The sequence below is a fragment of the Fukomys damarensis genome, unplaced genomic scaffold (genome assembly GCF_012274545.1).
Source record: "Fukomys damarensis isolate Sample0158 unplaced genomic scaffold, DMR_v1.0_HiC HiC_scaffold_30, whole genome shotgun sequence".
NCBI lineage: Eukaryota > Metazoa > Chordata > Mammalia > Rodentia > Bathyergidae > Fukomys > Fukomys damarensis.
In genome coordinates, this window is record NW_022900942.1 from 38,616,516 (window position 1) to 38,632,282 (window position 15,767).

Consider the following 15,767-nt stretch of genomic DNA (forward strand, 5'->3'; position numbering starts at 1 on the left):
TCCATCTTTTCATTATCTCACATTTTTTTCTTTTCCCTTATTACCCTTCCCCTACCCATCCCACCTTCCCTACACCTTTAGCTCCTTACTTGATTTTTCTGAAGAGGCTGACTATGTGGTAGATCTGGAAGTGCCATTATCTTATTTTGTTTTTTTATGGAAAAGACTTTATTTTTAAATGCTTACTTTAGCCGTCACTTGCTTCTTCTGACCTCTCTCTGACAGGTTCCGGGTGGTTGCTCGAAGCATGGCTGCCTTCCTCTCAGTGCAGGTTCTTACAGAAGACCAAATCCGTTTGAAGCCTGGCTCTGAATTACATCTTACCCCAAAAGCTCAGCAGGTCAGTAAAAGCAGCTTAACACTTAAGGGTTAGCAGTTTTCCAGCACACCTTCCCCGGAAGGAGGGGAGGTGGCAGTTCTGACCTACACACTTGATGGCATGGTCGTGTTCTCTTTGGTGTGCTCTCTCTGTTGGAAGATAGTTGCCTGATTTGTGAGTCTGAATGTTAACCAGTCTGGAATAACCCAGCACCAACGAAATGGTAGCTGTGAGAAGTTACAGTTTATTCTAAAAACGTGGCTGGACAAGTGGCAGTGATCTCGTCCCTGTAATTTGTGGGAATGTGGGTGAGTCTTCAGAGGGCAGGTGGGGAAGCCTGTGAGATACGTTTCAGGCTGTAGTTGAGGAGTCTTCTGCTTTCCTGTGGCCCCAGGACCTGGAGCGGCAGCAGCAGCAACCTGCTTTAGCTGTGCGCACAAGTCACGGGCCCCTCTTTGCCTACCTTCCATCAGTCACACTCAAAGTAACGACATTATGCGTGTCCCTTGCATACTTCCATTGGGATTTTCAGACTTGGAAAAGACCATCCCTTTACAAAATGATTAATCTTATGCAAGATATCATAGTGGAACATTTTGAGGGCTAATTTTAAAAGAGGAAGGGGTGGAGAGAAACATTATTCATGAGAGTGCCTCCTCCCTGCCACCATTATTTTGGCAGTAGAGGGAGTGAACTGAGGGTCTTTGTGCTGAACTACTTCCCTTGCTCTTTTTAAATTTTGATACAGGTCTTATTAAGTGGCTAAGTTGCCCACGCTAAAGTTGAACTTTTGATCCTTCTGCACTAGTCGCCCAGACTGTTGGAATTATAGACATGTAATACTACACTTGGTTTTGTCCCCTTTGATTCCTGTTCTTAAATTGAACTCTGTTCACATAGCTCTTTACTTGGTACTAAAATCCCTAGTTGTTTACTTTCAACCCACAGATTTCTGTCTACACAGCCTTCCTGGTAACTTATTTCTAAGCTTCCAGTTCATTTACCAGCTTCAAAAGAAAAAAATAAAATTCTTCTTCCTGGTTTTCTGAACCAAGCAAATTCCAAAGCTGCAGTTTCCATCCATGGGACAGGGAGGACCAGGGGTGGGTGTGCCCCACTGGGGAGAAGATGCTTTCAGAACCTTGGATGTGGGTGAGTTTGTGTGGTGGGAGAACAAAACTCCCCACCCCAAGAACTCCTCTCATTTTTTGCTTCCTTCATGTACAATCTCTTCCCCTTCCCTTCTATGAAGGAAGGAAAAATTAAAATTATGGAACCAAAGAACTTTATTTTATTTCTTTGAAGAGAGATCCAAGAACATTTTCTCCCCTTACCTCTGTGCTATTTGTTATGTGGAATTGGAAGGAACTGACCTATACTTTATGCTTGTTGGCTGATTCATATCATTTACCTGTGGCAGCACCTAGCTATTTTCTTTAGAATTTCATTGAATTAGCCAGTTTAATTAATTATTAAATAATTAATTATTTTCCAACCTTAGAACCAATCCAGTGGCCAGCTACACAGGTCTCACCTTAGTGAGATGCACCTAGTGCCTTGGCTGGTGGGCAGTCAGACCAGCCCAGCTGCTGCCGTGGCTCTTGGCAAGACAGGGTAGGGAGATAACAGCACTAAAGGAGGCTGCAAAAGGAGAGAGGATTGGGTTTCAGGCCTCCTGTCTGGGTTAATCAGTGCCTGCCTTCTGAACTGACTCTGGTTCTCTTGGCTTCCTTCCCTCGAGGCTCATGGTGAAACCAGATGACGATGGTAGGACTGTTCTACCTGGGGCAGATGGTGATGTGCATGTATAACCTTTTGTCTGACTTATCTTCCAGGCCCTGGCTGCTCTTGAGTCCATGACACTGAGTAAGCAGTATATTGAATACCAGGATCAGATATTGCAAGCTGCCCAGTTTATAAAGCATCCTGGACATTGTCTTCAAGATGGGAAAAGCTTCCTGGCTCTTCTCGTTAACGGTCTCTATCCTGAAGTGCATTATTTGGATAACATACGATAGTAACACTAAGGCTCTTGAAAAACCTCATTGTTGTTTATGTTTACATTTAACTTTGCTTTGCAAAAATAATTGCTCAGTTTCACTGCAGAGCCCAGTTCAAGCAAGAAGTACTTGACTGGGAGCCGTTCACTCGTTTTTGGGTGTGTGAGTAAGTATGCTTGCATGCATGTGTGTATGTTCTTTCTTAAAACTTTCTGGGGCTTTTTCATTATTTTCACCACAAATGAAATTTACCAAGTTCCACTTGGGTACCGAACCACTGAATGTCCCAGTCACATCACAAGGCCCCTAGATGGAGTTCTTTATATGTCTCCACTTCTATTTAAATAGCAGGACTCCTGTGCCAGATGTGACTGCTTTGGGAGTCATATAGAGCCCTTTGTTTTGAACCCCATTTGTATTCCAGTGTTAAAAAGTCAACTTTGAGAATTTCTGCATTTCTCAAATGTGGCAGAAGACACCCTCTTAAAAGTATTATGTTATTTCTCTCAGAAGGGATATAAAGATGCTGAATTAGTGAAAGCGAGGCATGAGCAAAGCATGGCCACTTACTCTTGATTATAGTGGACAGCAGAGATGGTGATGCCTGCTTCGGTTACCGTGTGTGCCCGTAGGAATCTGGGCGGTGCAGCTGGTGCTCTGTGATGACGTGCACATGTTGTGCACATGTGTTTTATTTAGTCCACAGGATGGTGAGTGCAGACAGGGTCGACTCCTTCAGCCACCAGGTCCCTCCATTCCCTGGGGTCTCCCTGTTCATATTACTTCCTTGGCCCCGTTGATGTTGAAGTTTGCAATCCATGACAGACACCAGGTTTGCAATTTGAATGCCCCACCGTTGAGAGGGAGACCGGGCACTTGGTTCTCCATTCCCTGCTGAAATACTTGTCCTGGAAACTGGGCCAGGTTGGGAGAATTTCTAAAATTTGACTATTTTAAATAGCGGTGTGCCTTCTGTCTCTGTTAAAATCATTACCAAAACCTGTCTATAACTTTGTGTTGTTCTGTTGCCATCTTCTTGCTCATTTTTTTTTCTCCAGGAATTAGGAATTAGCAGTTTGCCTTCAATCAACATATTTGTAATTCTGTCAACTCAAAATGGATCTTTTTGTTCAGCTTACAGAATGTGTCTTTGTTTATGGGTTGTCTTTAGCCCAAGAATATTTATCTAAGAGTATCTAAAGGGTCACCAACATCTCTTAGTAGAGAGATAAGAATATAGTTAACAGGATACTAGTCTCTTCCCACATGTCCTTTCAGAGTGCTTCCCCCACATTTGGAAGTTCGTAGGAACTCTTTATCGACACAATAATCCTGCCTCGTAGGCAAACCTTGGAGCTCTGACAAAGAACATCTCTGTTCATTGCCTTAATTTGTAGGCCACAAGGTGTTATCTCACAGAGACACATCTCATCTTCCCTTGGTTTTGTTGTTGTCCCTTTTCAAATCAATCGTCTTCCCCTCCTATGTATAAGAAAATTTTAGAAGCTGTGGACAGTTTAATTGGCTGATTTGGCAGCAGTGACTTTAGGACAGGAGATAAGTGCTGTTTTCTTTGAGGAGGATGAAATTATTGATATCCTAGAATGTGAAGTGTTTGAATGAAGTATGCACATTTTAAAGATAATTATGATTAATCTGTTAATTTTTGAAAGTTTATAATATTTATAAGGTACTTGATGTATAAAAATTATTAAAAAATAAAATCAGTCTTTGGTTGTGATGCCTACGGATCTGAATTACAGGGATACAACTGAACTGGAGAAGTGCTCCTGTTAAATTTGGTGTTAACTTGTATGCCTGATGTCATCTGATTTACTTCAACATTGTAATTGTTTTCAGAGAGGGTCAGTAAAAGTGCTTACTGTTTTACTCCTTCACATCTAACATAGGAAGGTTTAGTCATGGCCTAGGTTCCTGGGCTAGCAGCCTCCAGAAAGGAAGGGCTGCAGACAGGCCAGCATGCCTGCTGCTCGCCCAGGAATTAGCCTTTGCTTAAAAAGACTGTTAACCTCTGGAGTACACAGGGCCACAATTTCAGAGGCAGTGACTGGCACTACATGTGGATATTGGGGTCAAGCAAGACCCGGGCCTGCTCATGGGCTCAACAGTGTAGAAGGCAGACCATTGTGTGCTCAACTCCTGCACTGTGGCCAGCAATGTCTAATGTTTTCTGAGGAAAACGGCAGTATTCTGCTTCCAGTGAAAAGCGCCTCTTCTCCCTTCATTGTACCTCATCCTGCAGTAGAAACATGAGGTAGAGAAGTGGCCTGGATCCCTCCATTTCCTTGCTCCACTCGACTAGAACCACGAAAGGCAAAAACCTGGAAAACACAGGGTGTTCAGGCAAAGAGGTCCTGCCACATTTCTGTACAGTGTGATAGCGGGTCAAGCAGGGGCCCATAGTCCTGCATACTTGCTCCCAGCTCCCCAGCATGGCTGGTTTCTCCATTTCATGATCAGTGTGTTGGCTCAGCCACCATATGCCTCCACTTTACCAAAGCTGTATCTAAGTCTCTCTGTTCTTCGATATGGAGGAAATCGAGTGCAGAAAATACAACTTTCAACTTCACCCTAGCCTAACTTCCCATGTTCCTTATGAGTAATCACTAAAACTAGTGTGTCTCTGTTGTACAGGTTAAGTGTGTCCATGCCCATCTTCTACTTGGATGAAGGTGATACACTTCATCATTAAGTTTTTTGTTCCCAAAACTTTTCCTGGAACAGGAAGCAAATGTCCTAGGATCACAGGCATGGACAGTGAGAGAGGACAGAAACACTCCTCAGTTTACCTCTCAGTGGGAATCCTTAGTCTCCCCTCCATTTGGCCAACATCCTGTGCTCATAGTTTTGCTTTATAGCAAGCCAAGATGTCTCCTTGCAGTTTTCCCCATTGGTTGTGGGTGTTCCTGGAAGTATTCCAAATAGGGGCTGTTCTTGTGCTCCCCTCTCAACAGACATTACTCTTCTGGTCACATCTCTGACCCCCAACCTTTAGTTTAGTTCTTTCCAGGCTAAATGCCCCAAACTCATTAGTTGTCTTCTACCTGATGTTCAACTGCCATGGGAAAAAGTGCCGAAATCCCTCCATGTTACTGTGCCTGGGAGTAACAGGGTTAGGCCTAGGACCAAAGAAGCACAGAGGGTATAGATTTTAAGTCATCATTTGTAGATGCCAAGAGTGCTTTGTCGCCTTCTCTAAAAGCCTTTGGTGTCTTGGTTGCCTTATCCTGGTTCCTGCCCTGACAGTCACACTTGTATGGTCCCAGCAGTGCCATTTACTTAGTTCTCTGAACACTGAGATAGCATCAGGTCTGGCAGTTACAGTGTTAAACTGTGCTAAGTTCCAACTCCAGACCTGAAGTTAATACCACTTCTGGTCTCCTTGTGTATCTGCATAAGTAGTAGGCATTTGGTCTGCACTTAATCTTTTACTACTGCATGCTCTTCAATAGGGGCCAGCTTTACAGCTTATTTTGAGGTAGTAGCTGATTGTTTCTCTGCTCAATTTTCTTTTGTCTTATAAACAAAATGGAGAATACAGTGTTGGGGAAGTATGTGTTGCTTTACAAGAAAACTCCCCTTCTGTGATCTTCCATTTGTGTCTGGATCGAGCTGGGTAAAGATCTTGATTTAAGAGAGGGGCACTGATCCTCACTTTGTTCTGCTCTACAGTGATGATGTGTTTTACAACAGGCCTCACGCATCCTGTGGTCTAGAACATTTCCTTCACTCTGGATGGGTTCCTGATTTCTTATGAGAATAACCTGATGAAAACTAAACTTCTGATCTTCTTTTGGAATAATGAATTTGCTAAGAAATTTTGTTGATTACAACTTACTTACTTATTTATGTTATTTATTTATTTTTTGGTACCAGGGATCGAACTCGGTTCCTTGAGCCTGCAAGGTAGGAGGCAGAACCACTGAGCTAAATCCCTGGCCTACAACTTACTTTTTAAATGTACTGATGTGATATCTTTCACTGAGCACTGAGAATTCTTTCAAGGATTTAAAGCCACTCTGTTGGAGATAAGTACTTCAGTGTATTCAGCTCTCTTCCTTCCCACTTGTCTAATGTGACCTATAAAAAACCACAACATTAGGGGTGTGTGGAGGTGCATGCCTGTAATCCCAGCTCTCAGGAGGCTGAGGCAGGAGGATTGCCACAAGTTCAAGGCTAGTTTGGGCTACATAGTGAGTTCAAGACCAGCCTGAACTACATAGTAAAACCTTCTCATAAACAAAACAAAACACCCACAAAAAAAAACCCACAATTTTATTTTAGTCATTAAATGTGCAGGATTTACTTTTTCCTTGCTCAACATTTTATATGCTTGTACAAAGGATGAATTTTTATATAATAGAAACAGGAAGAAATGAGGATTGGCTAAAATTCTGCAAATAAGCCATTCTAATTTAATTTACCCATGGTGGGCCTTTCTCATTGTTTTGGGCAAGTAGGTTGGCAAGTCTCCTTTTCATATATAAATCACACTAAGAAAAATTTTAAATTAGGAAGTTTGTAATGGGCAAAATCTTTTGTAATGTTTGCCACAATGGTAAGCCCTCCCATTTCAAAGAGAATTTGTAACGGGGCGGTTAGCAGTCCATTGGAGAGATAGGAGAGCCCCTCACATTGTGCGCTCAAGTTTTGATGGGGTGGGCAGCTTAGAGCTGCACAGAAGCTTTTAAGGTCTGGAGGTGGGAGTGGGGAGGGGCGCTGTGGGTGGGCAGGGGTGCCGGCAGAGGGCAGTGTCCCTGTTCAGAGTCTGCTCTGAGAAATCTGCCTTCATTGTTGGTGTGCCAGAGAGCTCCTTAATATTTTCATGAACATCTGTAAGACATGTTAAATGGGACGAGGAATGCTGGGAGAGCCTGCATGTTCCATTTGGGACTAATATCAATTCAGGAGTTCCCAGGGACAGCCTTCTGGGTGTGGGCTGTGTCCCGGGGCTCTGTCCTGGGCTTGACTTTTTTTTTTTTTTCCAGATAAAAGCACAAAATTTAAGGTTTGGGGAATGGCTGGTGAACAGACTTGTGTTCCTGTGGTACTAGGACAAGAAAGTGGAGAGCTTCAACCCTGTTCCCCCTGTACCGTATTGAGAAGTCTGAGTTTGAAAACACTAAGTTGTCTAGGTCATTTCTTCCCTTCACTTCCTGTCCTCCAGGAAAGGTGGTCCAACTGTGCTGGCTCAGGGTGTTGTGTCTCTGGCCTTTCTTGCCAGCAGCAGAACCTAAGTGCTGTGAGAGGGCAGATGTGGCTGGACAGGTAGCTCTGCTCCACTCAGATCTGTCACAGGGTCAGCCCAGGGGATGGATTGAGAGTTGAGTGCTGACCCTCACCATCCTCACTCCTGTCCTTTGGAGCAGCTGCTTTATCTGGAAACCAAGCAGGAGGCTCCTATGCACAAGGTGCACACTGATAAGGGAGGGGTACCTGCCCCTCAGTGAGCTCCCATGACCCATCACTGCCTGAACGGCTGCATCAGAGGCCTTCGAGAGAATGGTACTTCTGTTCCCAAGTAGCTCTTCTCCCAAGTGTAAATCCTGCAGCAAGGACTGCCATATTGTTAGCCAGCACCCCTGAACTTAGGCACTATGAAACAAATGTCAGGACTGTCATGGAGTGAGCCTTAAACTTCTGCTTGCCCAAGAACCATCTAGAGTCAAAATGGATCCTGGTTACAAGCAACAAGCTAAAGAAGATATTTGGAGGACAACTGGGGGAAATTTGTATCTAGATGTTCCCCAAAGTTGCATGCAGTCCTAGGTGGGGCTTTTGCACAGGTGGCTGGGCCTAGAATGTAAGATGCTGGGATTAAGGGTGTGTGATTACTACAGCAGTCCACTGATTGGTTTGGCACCCACCCTAAGCCCGGTAGGCTAGACAATATAAAAGGGGCACAAAGAAGCTGTTGGTCACTTATAATTTCTTGCCTTCTGTCTTCTGCCCACTGTGAACTGTTTCTCCTGTGCTATGCTTGTCTGCTATGCCACCTTGCCTTGGGGCCAGCCAATTATGGACTGAAACTTCTACAAACTGTGAGCTAAATAAACACTTTGCTCTAATTTGTGGATGTTGGGTATTTTGTCTCAACAGTGAGAAAAGTAACTGAGGCAGGTGGTATTGCTGAATTACTGTGGATTTTCCCAAGCATGGTGATAGTATGGAGGAAAGCATTTCTGTTCTTTGAAGGTACTTGGCGTGAAGTACTGCAGTGGCAGAGCTTAGAGATGAGATGATTCACACATACACACACACACACGTGGAGCATTTGGTGAGAAATGTGTGGTGAATGGAGGTGCTGGGCATATGGGTGATTGTCTTTTTCAACTTTCTCAGTGTGTATGTAAAAATGATCATAATAGGGCCAGGGATTTAGCTCAGTGGTTCTGCCGCCTGCCTTGCAAGCACAAGGACCCGAGTTTGATCCCTGGTAGCAAAAACAAAACAAAAGCAACAATAACAATGATCATGATAAAATGAAGGCAAAGTTACCTAAAGAATTTGCTTAGAATTCCAGCCTCCTCCAAGCTTGTGATTCAGTGAGTCCAAGTGGTGCTCAGAATGGGCATTTGGACGAACTTCCCCAAGTGTTCTGACCAGGTGCCCCTTGGAACTCACTGAGAGACACTGCCCAGAGCATCCTGGCTCTGAAGAAAGCAGTGGTTGCATGGGTGAAAGAAGACTAAGTAGCACATACAGGCTGGTAGCACCCGATACCCAGCATAGGGTATCCTACTGCTCCAGCTCTGGCCCCACCCTAACCCTACCCTCCTGCTCTGGTAACTTTTTGCCATGGTGCACCTGACCTGCTCTTTGCCCAGACTCCCATGGCTTAGAATGTCTTTCTTACCTCCCAACCTCCACTCTCCCCTTGGTCTTCTCTGTTTGCATAGTGGACATGTACTTTCCATGAACCTTCTTCCAGGAAGCCTTCCGAGGACAGGGGAAGTTACCCCTCATATGTGCCCCACTCTGGGCCCTCCAGATACCTCTACCCATATATGATTTTCCATTTACTATGTCACTCACTAGCTTGAGAGCTTCTGAAAGGGCTCACTGTTGAGCCACTGATGCTGTTCCCAAATGTCCCTAGTGTCCCTTTTCTGAGTACTGTGTGGGGTTGCCCTGCTTAGTCTTTTCTGAGTGAGCAGGGAACTTGGCTAGGTCTGGCTAAGGAGCTGTGACCACTTGTGGGAGGGGCTCGGGAGGGTGTGTGTGTGTGTGTGTGTGTGTGTGTGTGTTCCTGAGGATTAAACCCAAGGGCACTCTACCACTGAGCTACACCACCAACCCTTTCTATGATTATTTATTTGAGACTGGGTCTTTCTAAATTGCGCAGGCAATTCTCAAACTTGGCATCCTCCTGCCTTGGCCTCTTCAGTAACAGGGATTCACACCCAACTCCCTCTAGGGGATTCTCCCTCTAATCCACAACATAAAAGATGATGGATTCTGGGACCTGGGTCCCTGAGTAACAATGTGTAAAGCCTCTCTGCTGGTCTTTGATGCGCCTGTAGCATTGACAAGAAATAAACTCATTGTTTTCAGCTTCTGCTTTTGGGGTTTGTTACGGAAGCACAATCTAGCCCACCTTGACCGATACAGGTTGCTCCTTCATTTGTAGCCTCAAATACTTTGTCCAGTTCCTAGCACAAAGCAGATACATAAGCAGTGATTTACATTACAGGTTTTTTTGGGGGGGTGCTGTGAACCTGGCTTAAAAGAGCAAGCAAATATTCTTAACACACATCTGTATACCCAACTACTTCCCTGGTGACACAGGACTCCCCTTAACAGCTCAGACAAGCTTCTGGTTGAATCTCAGTAATGAGCTGCCATCACTCACTTGCCCTGGCAAAGGCTGTGGTGAGGAGGGGGCGCAAGTGAACTTCTCAACCTTCAGAGCATCTCCCCAGAAAAGCATCATGGCCTCTTTATCCACTGTCTTGTCAGTTCACCTGGCTCTCAAGCATGCTTCTCCCCTAATAGGAGCAATAATTTCACATTGATATCTACCCCATAAGGTTAGCCTCATTGGACTTGGGCGAATGTGGTGAGAGTGCCAGTGGTTTTGGGCTACATATCCAGGTAGGATGTGGACCATAGATTCTAGCTGTTTCGTTCACGGGGTCTCATAGCTTCCCTCAAGTCTCCTAGCTTCCAACCCTTGAGACAGTAGTTTCCAGATGCTTTGAGATAATGGGTCTTTGGCTCCTTGTCCTGGAGGCCCCACCTCAAGACTGTAGAGCGTCTGGGGCAGTAAGAGCTGGGCAGAGGGAATGGAACAGTCACAGTGAGGCAGGAAGTGGGGGCTCCAGGCCTCTCCTGCTACCAAGTTTCCAGGATCTGATATTCCTCAGACCACAGTTTGCACAACCCCAACCTGCATCTTCTCTGGAATGCTTTGTTCTTGCAAGCCTGATGTGACTGCCAACATCTGAAAACTGCATGTCAAATCTGAGACAGCCTTGTATGTTGCAAAAACCCCATCACATCTCTTATTCCCTCAGATCTTCACAGACCCCAGCGAAAGGGGAAGATTCTATTACTGTTCATGTTCAATGGTGGATGAACTGAGACCCAAAGAGGTAAAAAAATTATCCCAGTCCACATAGAAACCTGGTAGAGCAGGTTGGAGCCTGGGCCCCCAGACCCTCTGACCAGGTTCCTGGAGCTTTACTATGGTGGCCTAGGGGAAAAAAAGATGAAAGCTGTCCAGAGGTTTCACACGGAGGCACACAAAGCCACCGTGACTGCAGAGGTTGTTAATTTGGCTGGATTATGAGACTCCAAGAAAGGTGACTGGATCATGGGGGTACTGTGTTCAACTGACTCCCACTGATGTTCCCAGCTGCGTGTGCTGTTAGGAGGTGGGGCCCAGCTGAAGGTGAGGAGTGCCTTTGAAGGGTGCTCTTCCCCACTCTGCTTGAAGTGAGCAACTTTGCCCCATAACACACTTATTTCTCCCTTGAAGCCAGCCACCTCTGGACTGAAACTGTGAGCTAATTAAACCTCTCCTTTAAACTGTGGGTGTGGGATATTTTGTCCCAGTCACAGGAGAGCTGACCAATAAAGGTATGCACACACATACACACATGCACACTCAGAATGCTGCTCCCACTAGCACGAGTATCATGGGGGCTGTGAAACAGAAGTCTAAGTAGGAGGCCAGGTGAACTGCTGTGAGCTGGCTTCTGACCGCTGATGACCCAGCTGAAGGCTGCCAAGGTGCCTGCGAACCAGGAAGGGCTGTAGCAGCCAAACCTCACTCTGGCCTTTTCTTCTCAGGTGCACAAGTGGATGCTGGTGGCTGAGGAGCTCCTCATGGGGAACATGCGGCAGACTGTGGGCTCCTGGAGTTCATCTGGCCCAAATTTTCATAACTGGATTCCTGAGCCTGGGGCCTGTGAAAGAAGAAGGTTGACTGACCAGCCAATAAGGAGGGCTCTGATTTCCTAAATTACCCTAGCAACAGGCCAAGGGGATATGAGATAGAGGACAATAGGGAGCAAGAGATAGGAACCAAGAGGGCTTGGGGACTAATTGAATGTCAGAGGCAGGGCCACGGTAAGGAAGGGGCTGCTGTAGGTGACAGCATCCTGTACCACAGAGTCTCTGTTTCCTGGAAGTGATTTTGCCAGAGGCTTCACAATCCGACTCTGTCCCTGACCTCCAGACCTAAGTCTCTGGGCCTGACCTGAGCTCTGACTGCTTTCCAGACTTCTGCCTGGGACGCATTAATGGGCACCTCAGTCCTTCATGTCTACCTTACTGTGTGATCCTCACACCCCCACCTCTCTTCTCTCCCTTCATCATCCCAGGAAGTAGCTCCCAGGCCCAAGCTTCACCCTAGGTCATCCTGGTTCCCTCCCTCACCATAAGCTGCCCACCTTGCCTTTGGGTCAACCCCCCTGTCTTAGCTCCCTAACCCCACCACTGACATCTCAGTCCAAACAGCCACACAGCCCCCCAGATCTGATCTCCTGGACCCTCTTGTCCAGGTGCTTCAACCACCGAGTGACTTCCTGTCACTCTCAGAGTAGCCCTGTGGCCTCGGCTGCCCAGGTTCCCACCCCAAGCTCCATGCTCTGACCACACCTGACTCCCCCAGACTCACATCTTTCCTCTCGCCTCTCCCCTTTTTGGAGTTGGCTACCCCAGGTTCAGCCTCCAGCTTCAGGTCCCTTCATGCCACGTCCTCAGAGAGAATGTCCTGATTTAATGTGGCCACAGCCCAGTGGTCACCCTGTCCGCTGGGACTCTGTTTCATCACTCCCTTCACATCTCTTATTTTACAATTTAAGATAATCTTTTTTCTGCTTATTAAATTTTTCCTGGAAAGTGAGTTCAGAGATTTTTCTCATAAGCATCCAAACCAGTGTCTGCTACATAGTACTTGCAATTTTTAAAATTCCTAAAATGCCTTGGCTTTCTTATTCAGGGCTCTTGGTGTGATAGTAAATTACACAGAAAATGGACATGTGACAAGTTATGGAGACTTCAGGAGATGCTCGAGCAGGCAGCTGGAGAAAAGGCTGGGCTCCTCTCAGCCCCAGCCCAGCCAGCATCAGGCACAGAGCACCTAGGTCCAGAGCTGGTTTCTTTCTCTTTTAGCATGGCACCAGCCTTCATTTGGGCAGACACCACAGCGAAGGAAAGCATGGCTCTCCTGTCAGTGGCTTACTTAGCTGAGATCTGTAGGCCCCTCATGGAAGCCATGCCCTTAGAACCTCTGATGAGATTTTGTTTATGAAGACTTTAGCTGTGCTGGGGAGAACAAGTGTCCCCGTGGTGGCTTCTGTGTGGGCCTGTTTTAGAATGCTGGGACTACAAGAAGAAACATCCTGGAAGTGAGAAAGTATCACAGTCGGCACCACGGGCACCATGCCCTGAGGGTGGGTGGTATAAGTGGACAGTTGGTCAGTGTGGCCTGTCTTTCCAGGGAAGGCTGTGCTGGACTGTGGGAGTCTGCTTTGGCAGGAAGACCCTGGCTCTGTCCTGTGCCTCTTCATTCTCCTTATGCCAGTGGTGAGAAAGCTCATATAGGACTTAGATGGGACTTAGGTACAGGTGATGGGACTTAGCTGATGGGACTAGATACAGGTGAGCCGAGTGAGACAGTGAGCGCACTTACCAAGGATGGATGTCCTGGGTGGCCGGGAGCTCTGTGTGAGGGACAGAGAGAGGAACAAGTCTGCATTGCAGCCTCCAGCCTACACGCCTACTGCCACTGCCCACCCCTACAGCGAAAAAGGGCCCCAAGGAAGGAAACATGCAACAGGCCACAGACAACAGGCTCTGCAAAAGTTACACTGAGGCCTCCACTTGAAAGCTGACTAGAAGTTAATGTGGGCAGAGGTGGAGTCAGGGGGTCTAACACCACTTTTCCAGGACCCTCAAGCACAAATGCTTGGTAAGTTTGAAGAGCCAGCAAGAAGGCCAGAATGGGCAAAGTAAGGGTAGTAGTCATGACAACCATGACAAATTCTAGATTTCATGCCCAGAGAGTTTGAGGCTAGTGGTTATGACCTGGGAGGACAGCACACTCTGGAAGTCCCTCCCTCCTTGGAACATGCAGAAATTTTCCCATGCAGCTCAGTGACCAGAGTGTGTGGCAGCAATCTAAGGACAGCCTTGGTCCAAGCCGCCACACTTCTGCCCATGCTGTGCCTCCTGCCGGGTGCGCACCATTGGCTCCTTGTGTCCCAGTTCATGCGTATTCGGTTTGTATTCTATATGAGGCCTTCCTTCTGGTCCCACCGGAATACATCATACCAATCTCTGCCATCTACAGTTTCTGGGGCCTAGGGGTCCCCTTTCAGAGCCTGCTGCCATGATCTGCTGACTCAGCCCCCTCGGAGGACAGGGAACCCGGCCTTAGGCATCTCAGTATTTCCAGCAGCCCTGCAGCACAAGGCAGCACAAAGCAGGCCCTAGAGGCTTGTAACGTAAGGAGTGGTGGTGCTGGGGAAAGCCTGCAGCCCGCGCAGAGCACTTTCATGGGGCAAAGGGAACTCCAGAGCCCAGGCTCCGATACCCCGGTTCAGGGAGAAGAACATGACGCACAGGTGCGAAAAGGACGCTATGGTCCCTCATGCTGGGAGTGGGGGGTGTCAGCCACATGGCCTTATCTGAGAGAGAGTCCGGCCCGCCCCTCACACCCATGGGGGTCCAGGGCTCACCCACCTAGGCGGTGGCGGGCAGCACCCGCGGCCAGAGCACTGAGCAGCAGGAGCGCCTTGAGGCCCAGCGCACCAAGCAGGAGCGCGATGGCCGAGGCCCCGCTGGCGCCGTGGAAGCGGAACAAGTAGACGCTGGCTTCGGCGCGGCCCAGGCTGTTGGTGGCCGTGCACGTGTAGCGGCCGTCGTGGGTCAGCGCGGGCAGCTCGGCGGTCACCTGGTAGCCGTGACCTGGGCCCCGCAAGGCGGCCGAGATATTGCCCAAGGCCGGGCTGGACCAGGTGAGGGCGGGCGGCGGCTCCCCTTCGGCTGTGCAGAGGGCGCGGAAGGTGTGCGCCTGGCCGGGCACCACTGAGATATTGATGATCCGCGGCGCGGCTGCGTGGTACAAAGCGGGCGGCGGTCACCGAGTAGCGGCCAAGGTTGGGCAGGTGAGAAAGCAGGACGCAGGGCTCGAACAGCGGGTAAAGGCAAGGGTTGCCTCTCCCCTGTGTGCTTCGGAGGAGTGGGTGGGAGCTCAGAGAGGAGGGAGTGGGCTTCTGGTTGCCAAGTTGCCTGGGTCCCCATACTAGTGTGGCTTTGGGCAAGTCATTCCGCCTCTCTATGCCTCAGTTTCTCCAAGTAAGGAGTGGCTGAGAAAACGTGGCAAGTTAATCCCGTTGGGGCGCTTGGAGTAAGGCCTGATCCCATACATAGCAGGTGCTCGCTAAAGGGTCATTATTGTCGTGATGCAGAACTTGGGCCCGAGTGGAGAACCACTACCTGGCTCCGGGATCTTCGTAACTTGGGTCTAGCACGGTGCCCATCACTGGCGAGCGGGGACTGCGGGTGCATACAGCCCTTGTCATAGTCAGGGTCGTTCCCTCGTTTTACCCTCCCCTTGGTCTGCGAGCTACTAGGGACCGCCACGGTCCAAGGGCTGCATCACAGCGGCTATTCCCGGGGCCCAGCCCAGCTCTTTCCGTGGGCAGGCTTAGGTTTGAGCCCCCCAGGGGGAGGGGAGAGGGCTTGGTTCTCGTGGATTTCCTATCGCACCTGGCACAGGTCAGCCCGCCGGACTGGGACGGGGAAGGCGGGAGAGGTTCGGACCCGGGCCCGCCTCACCGGTCACTCGCAGCCGGACGCCGTGGCGGCTCTCATATCGGTCGTGGATGTCGCTGGCGAACTCAACGCGGCAGAAGTAGCGGCCGGCGTCGGCCAGGGCGAGGCGCTCGACGCGCAGAGACAGGTCGTTGCGGCGG

General features: G+C 48.3%; 2 protein-coding genes across 3 annotated transcripts in view; one reads left to right on the forward strand and one right to left on the reverse strand.

Moving 5' to 3' along the window:
* Epg5 (ectopic P-granules autophagy protein 5 homolog) overlaps positions 1–3,712 on the forward strand; it is a 109,193-nt gene extending 105,481 nt beyond the window's left edge. For both annotated transcript variants that reach the window (XM_010616582.3, XM_010616581.3), the window contains exons 43-44: positions 226–340; positions 2,155–3,712. In XM_010616582.3, the coding sequence (XP_010614884.1) occupies positions 226–340; positions 2,155–2,337 (298 nt within the window). In that variant the 3' untranslated portion in view covers positions 2,338–3,712. The remainder of the gene's footprint in view (positions 1–225; positions 341–2,154) is intronic.
* A 6,840-nt stretch (positions 3,713–10,552) lies between these two features.
* The window catches only part of Siglec15 (sialic acid binding Ig like lectin 15), a 13,205-nt gene continuing 7,990 nt past the window's right edge, over positions 10,553–15,767 (reverse strand). The window contains exons 3-6 of the mRNA XM_010616584.2: positions 15,631–15,765; positions 14,533–14,904; positions 13,481–13,511; positions 10,553–11,750 (exon numbers count right to left, since the gene is read on the reverse strand). Of these exons, the coding sequence (XP_010614886.1) occupies positions 11,669–11,750; positions 13,481–13,511; positions 14,533–14,904; positions 15,631–15,765 (620 nt within the window). The 3' untranslated portion in view covers positions 10,553–11,668. The remainder of the gene's footprint in view (positions 11,751–13,480; positions 13,512–14,532; positions 14,905–15,630; positions 15,766–15,767) is intronic.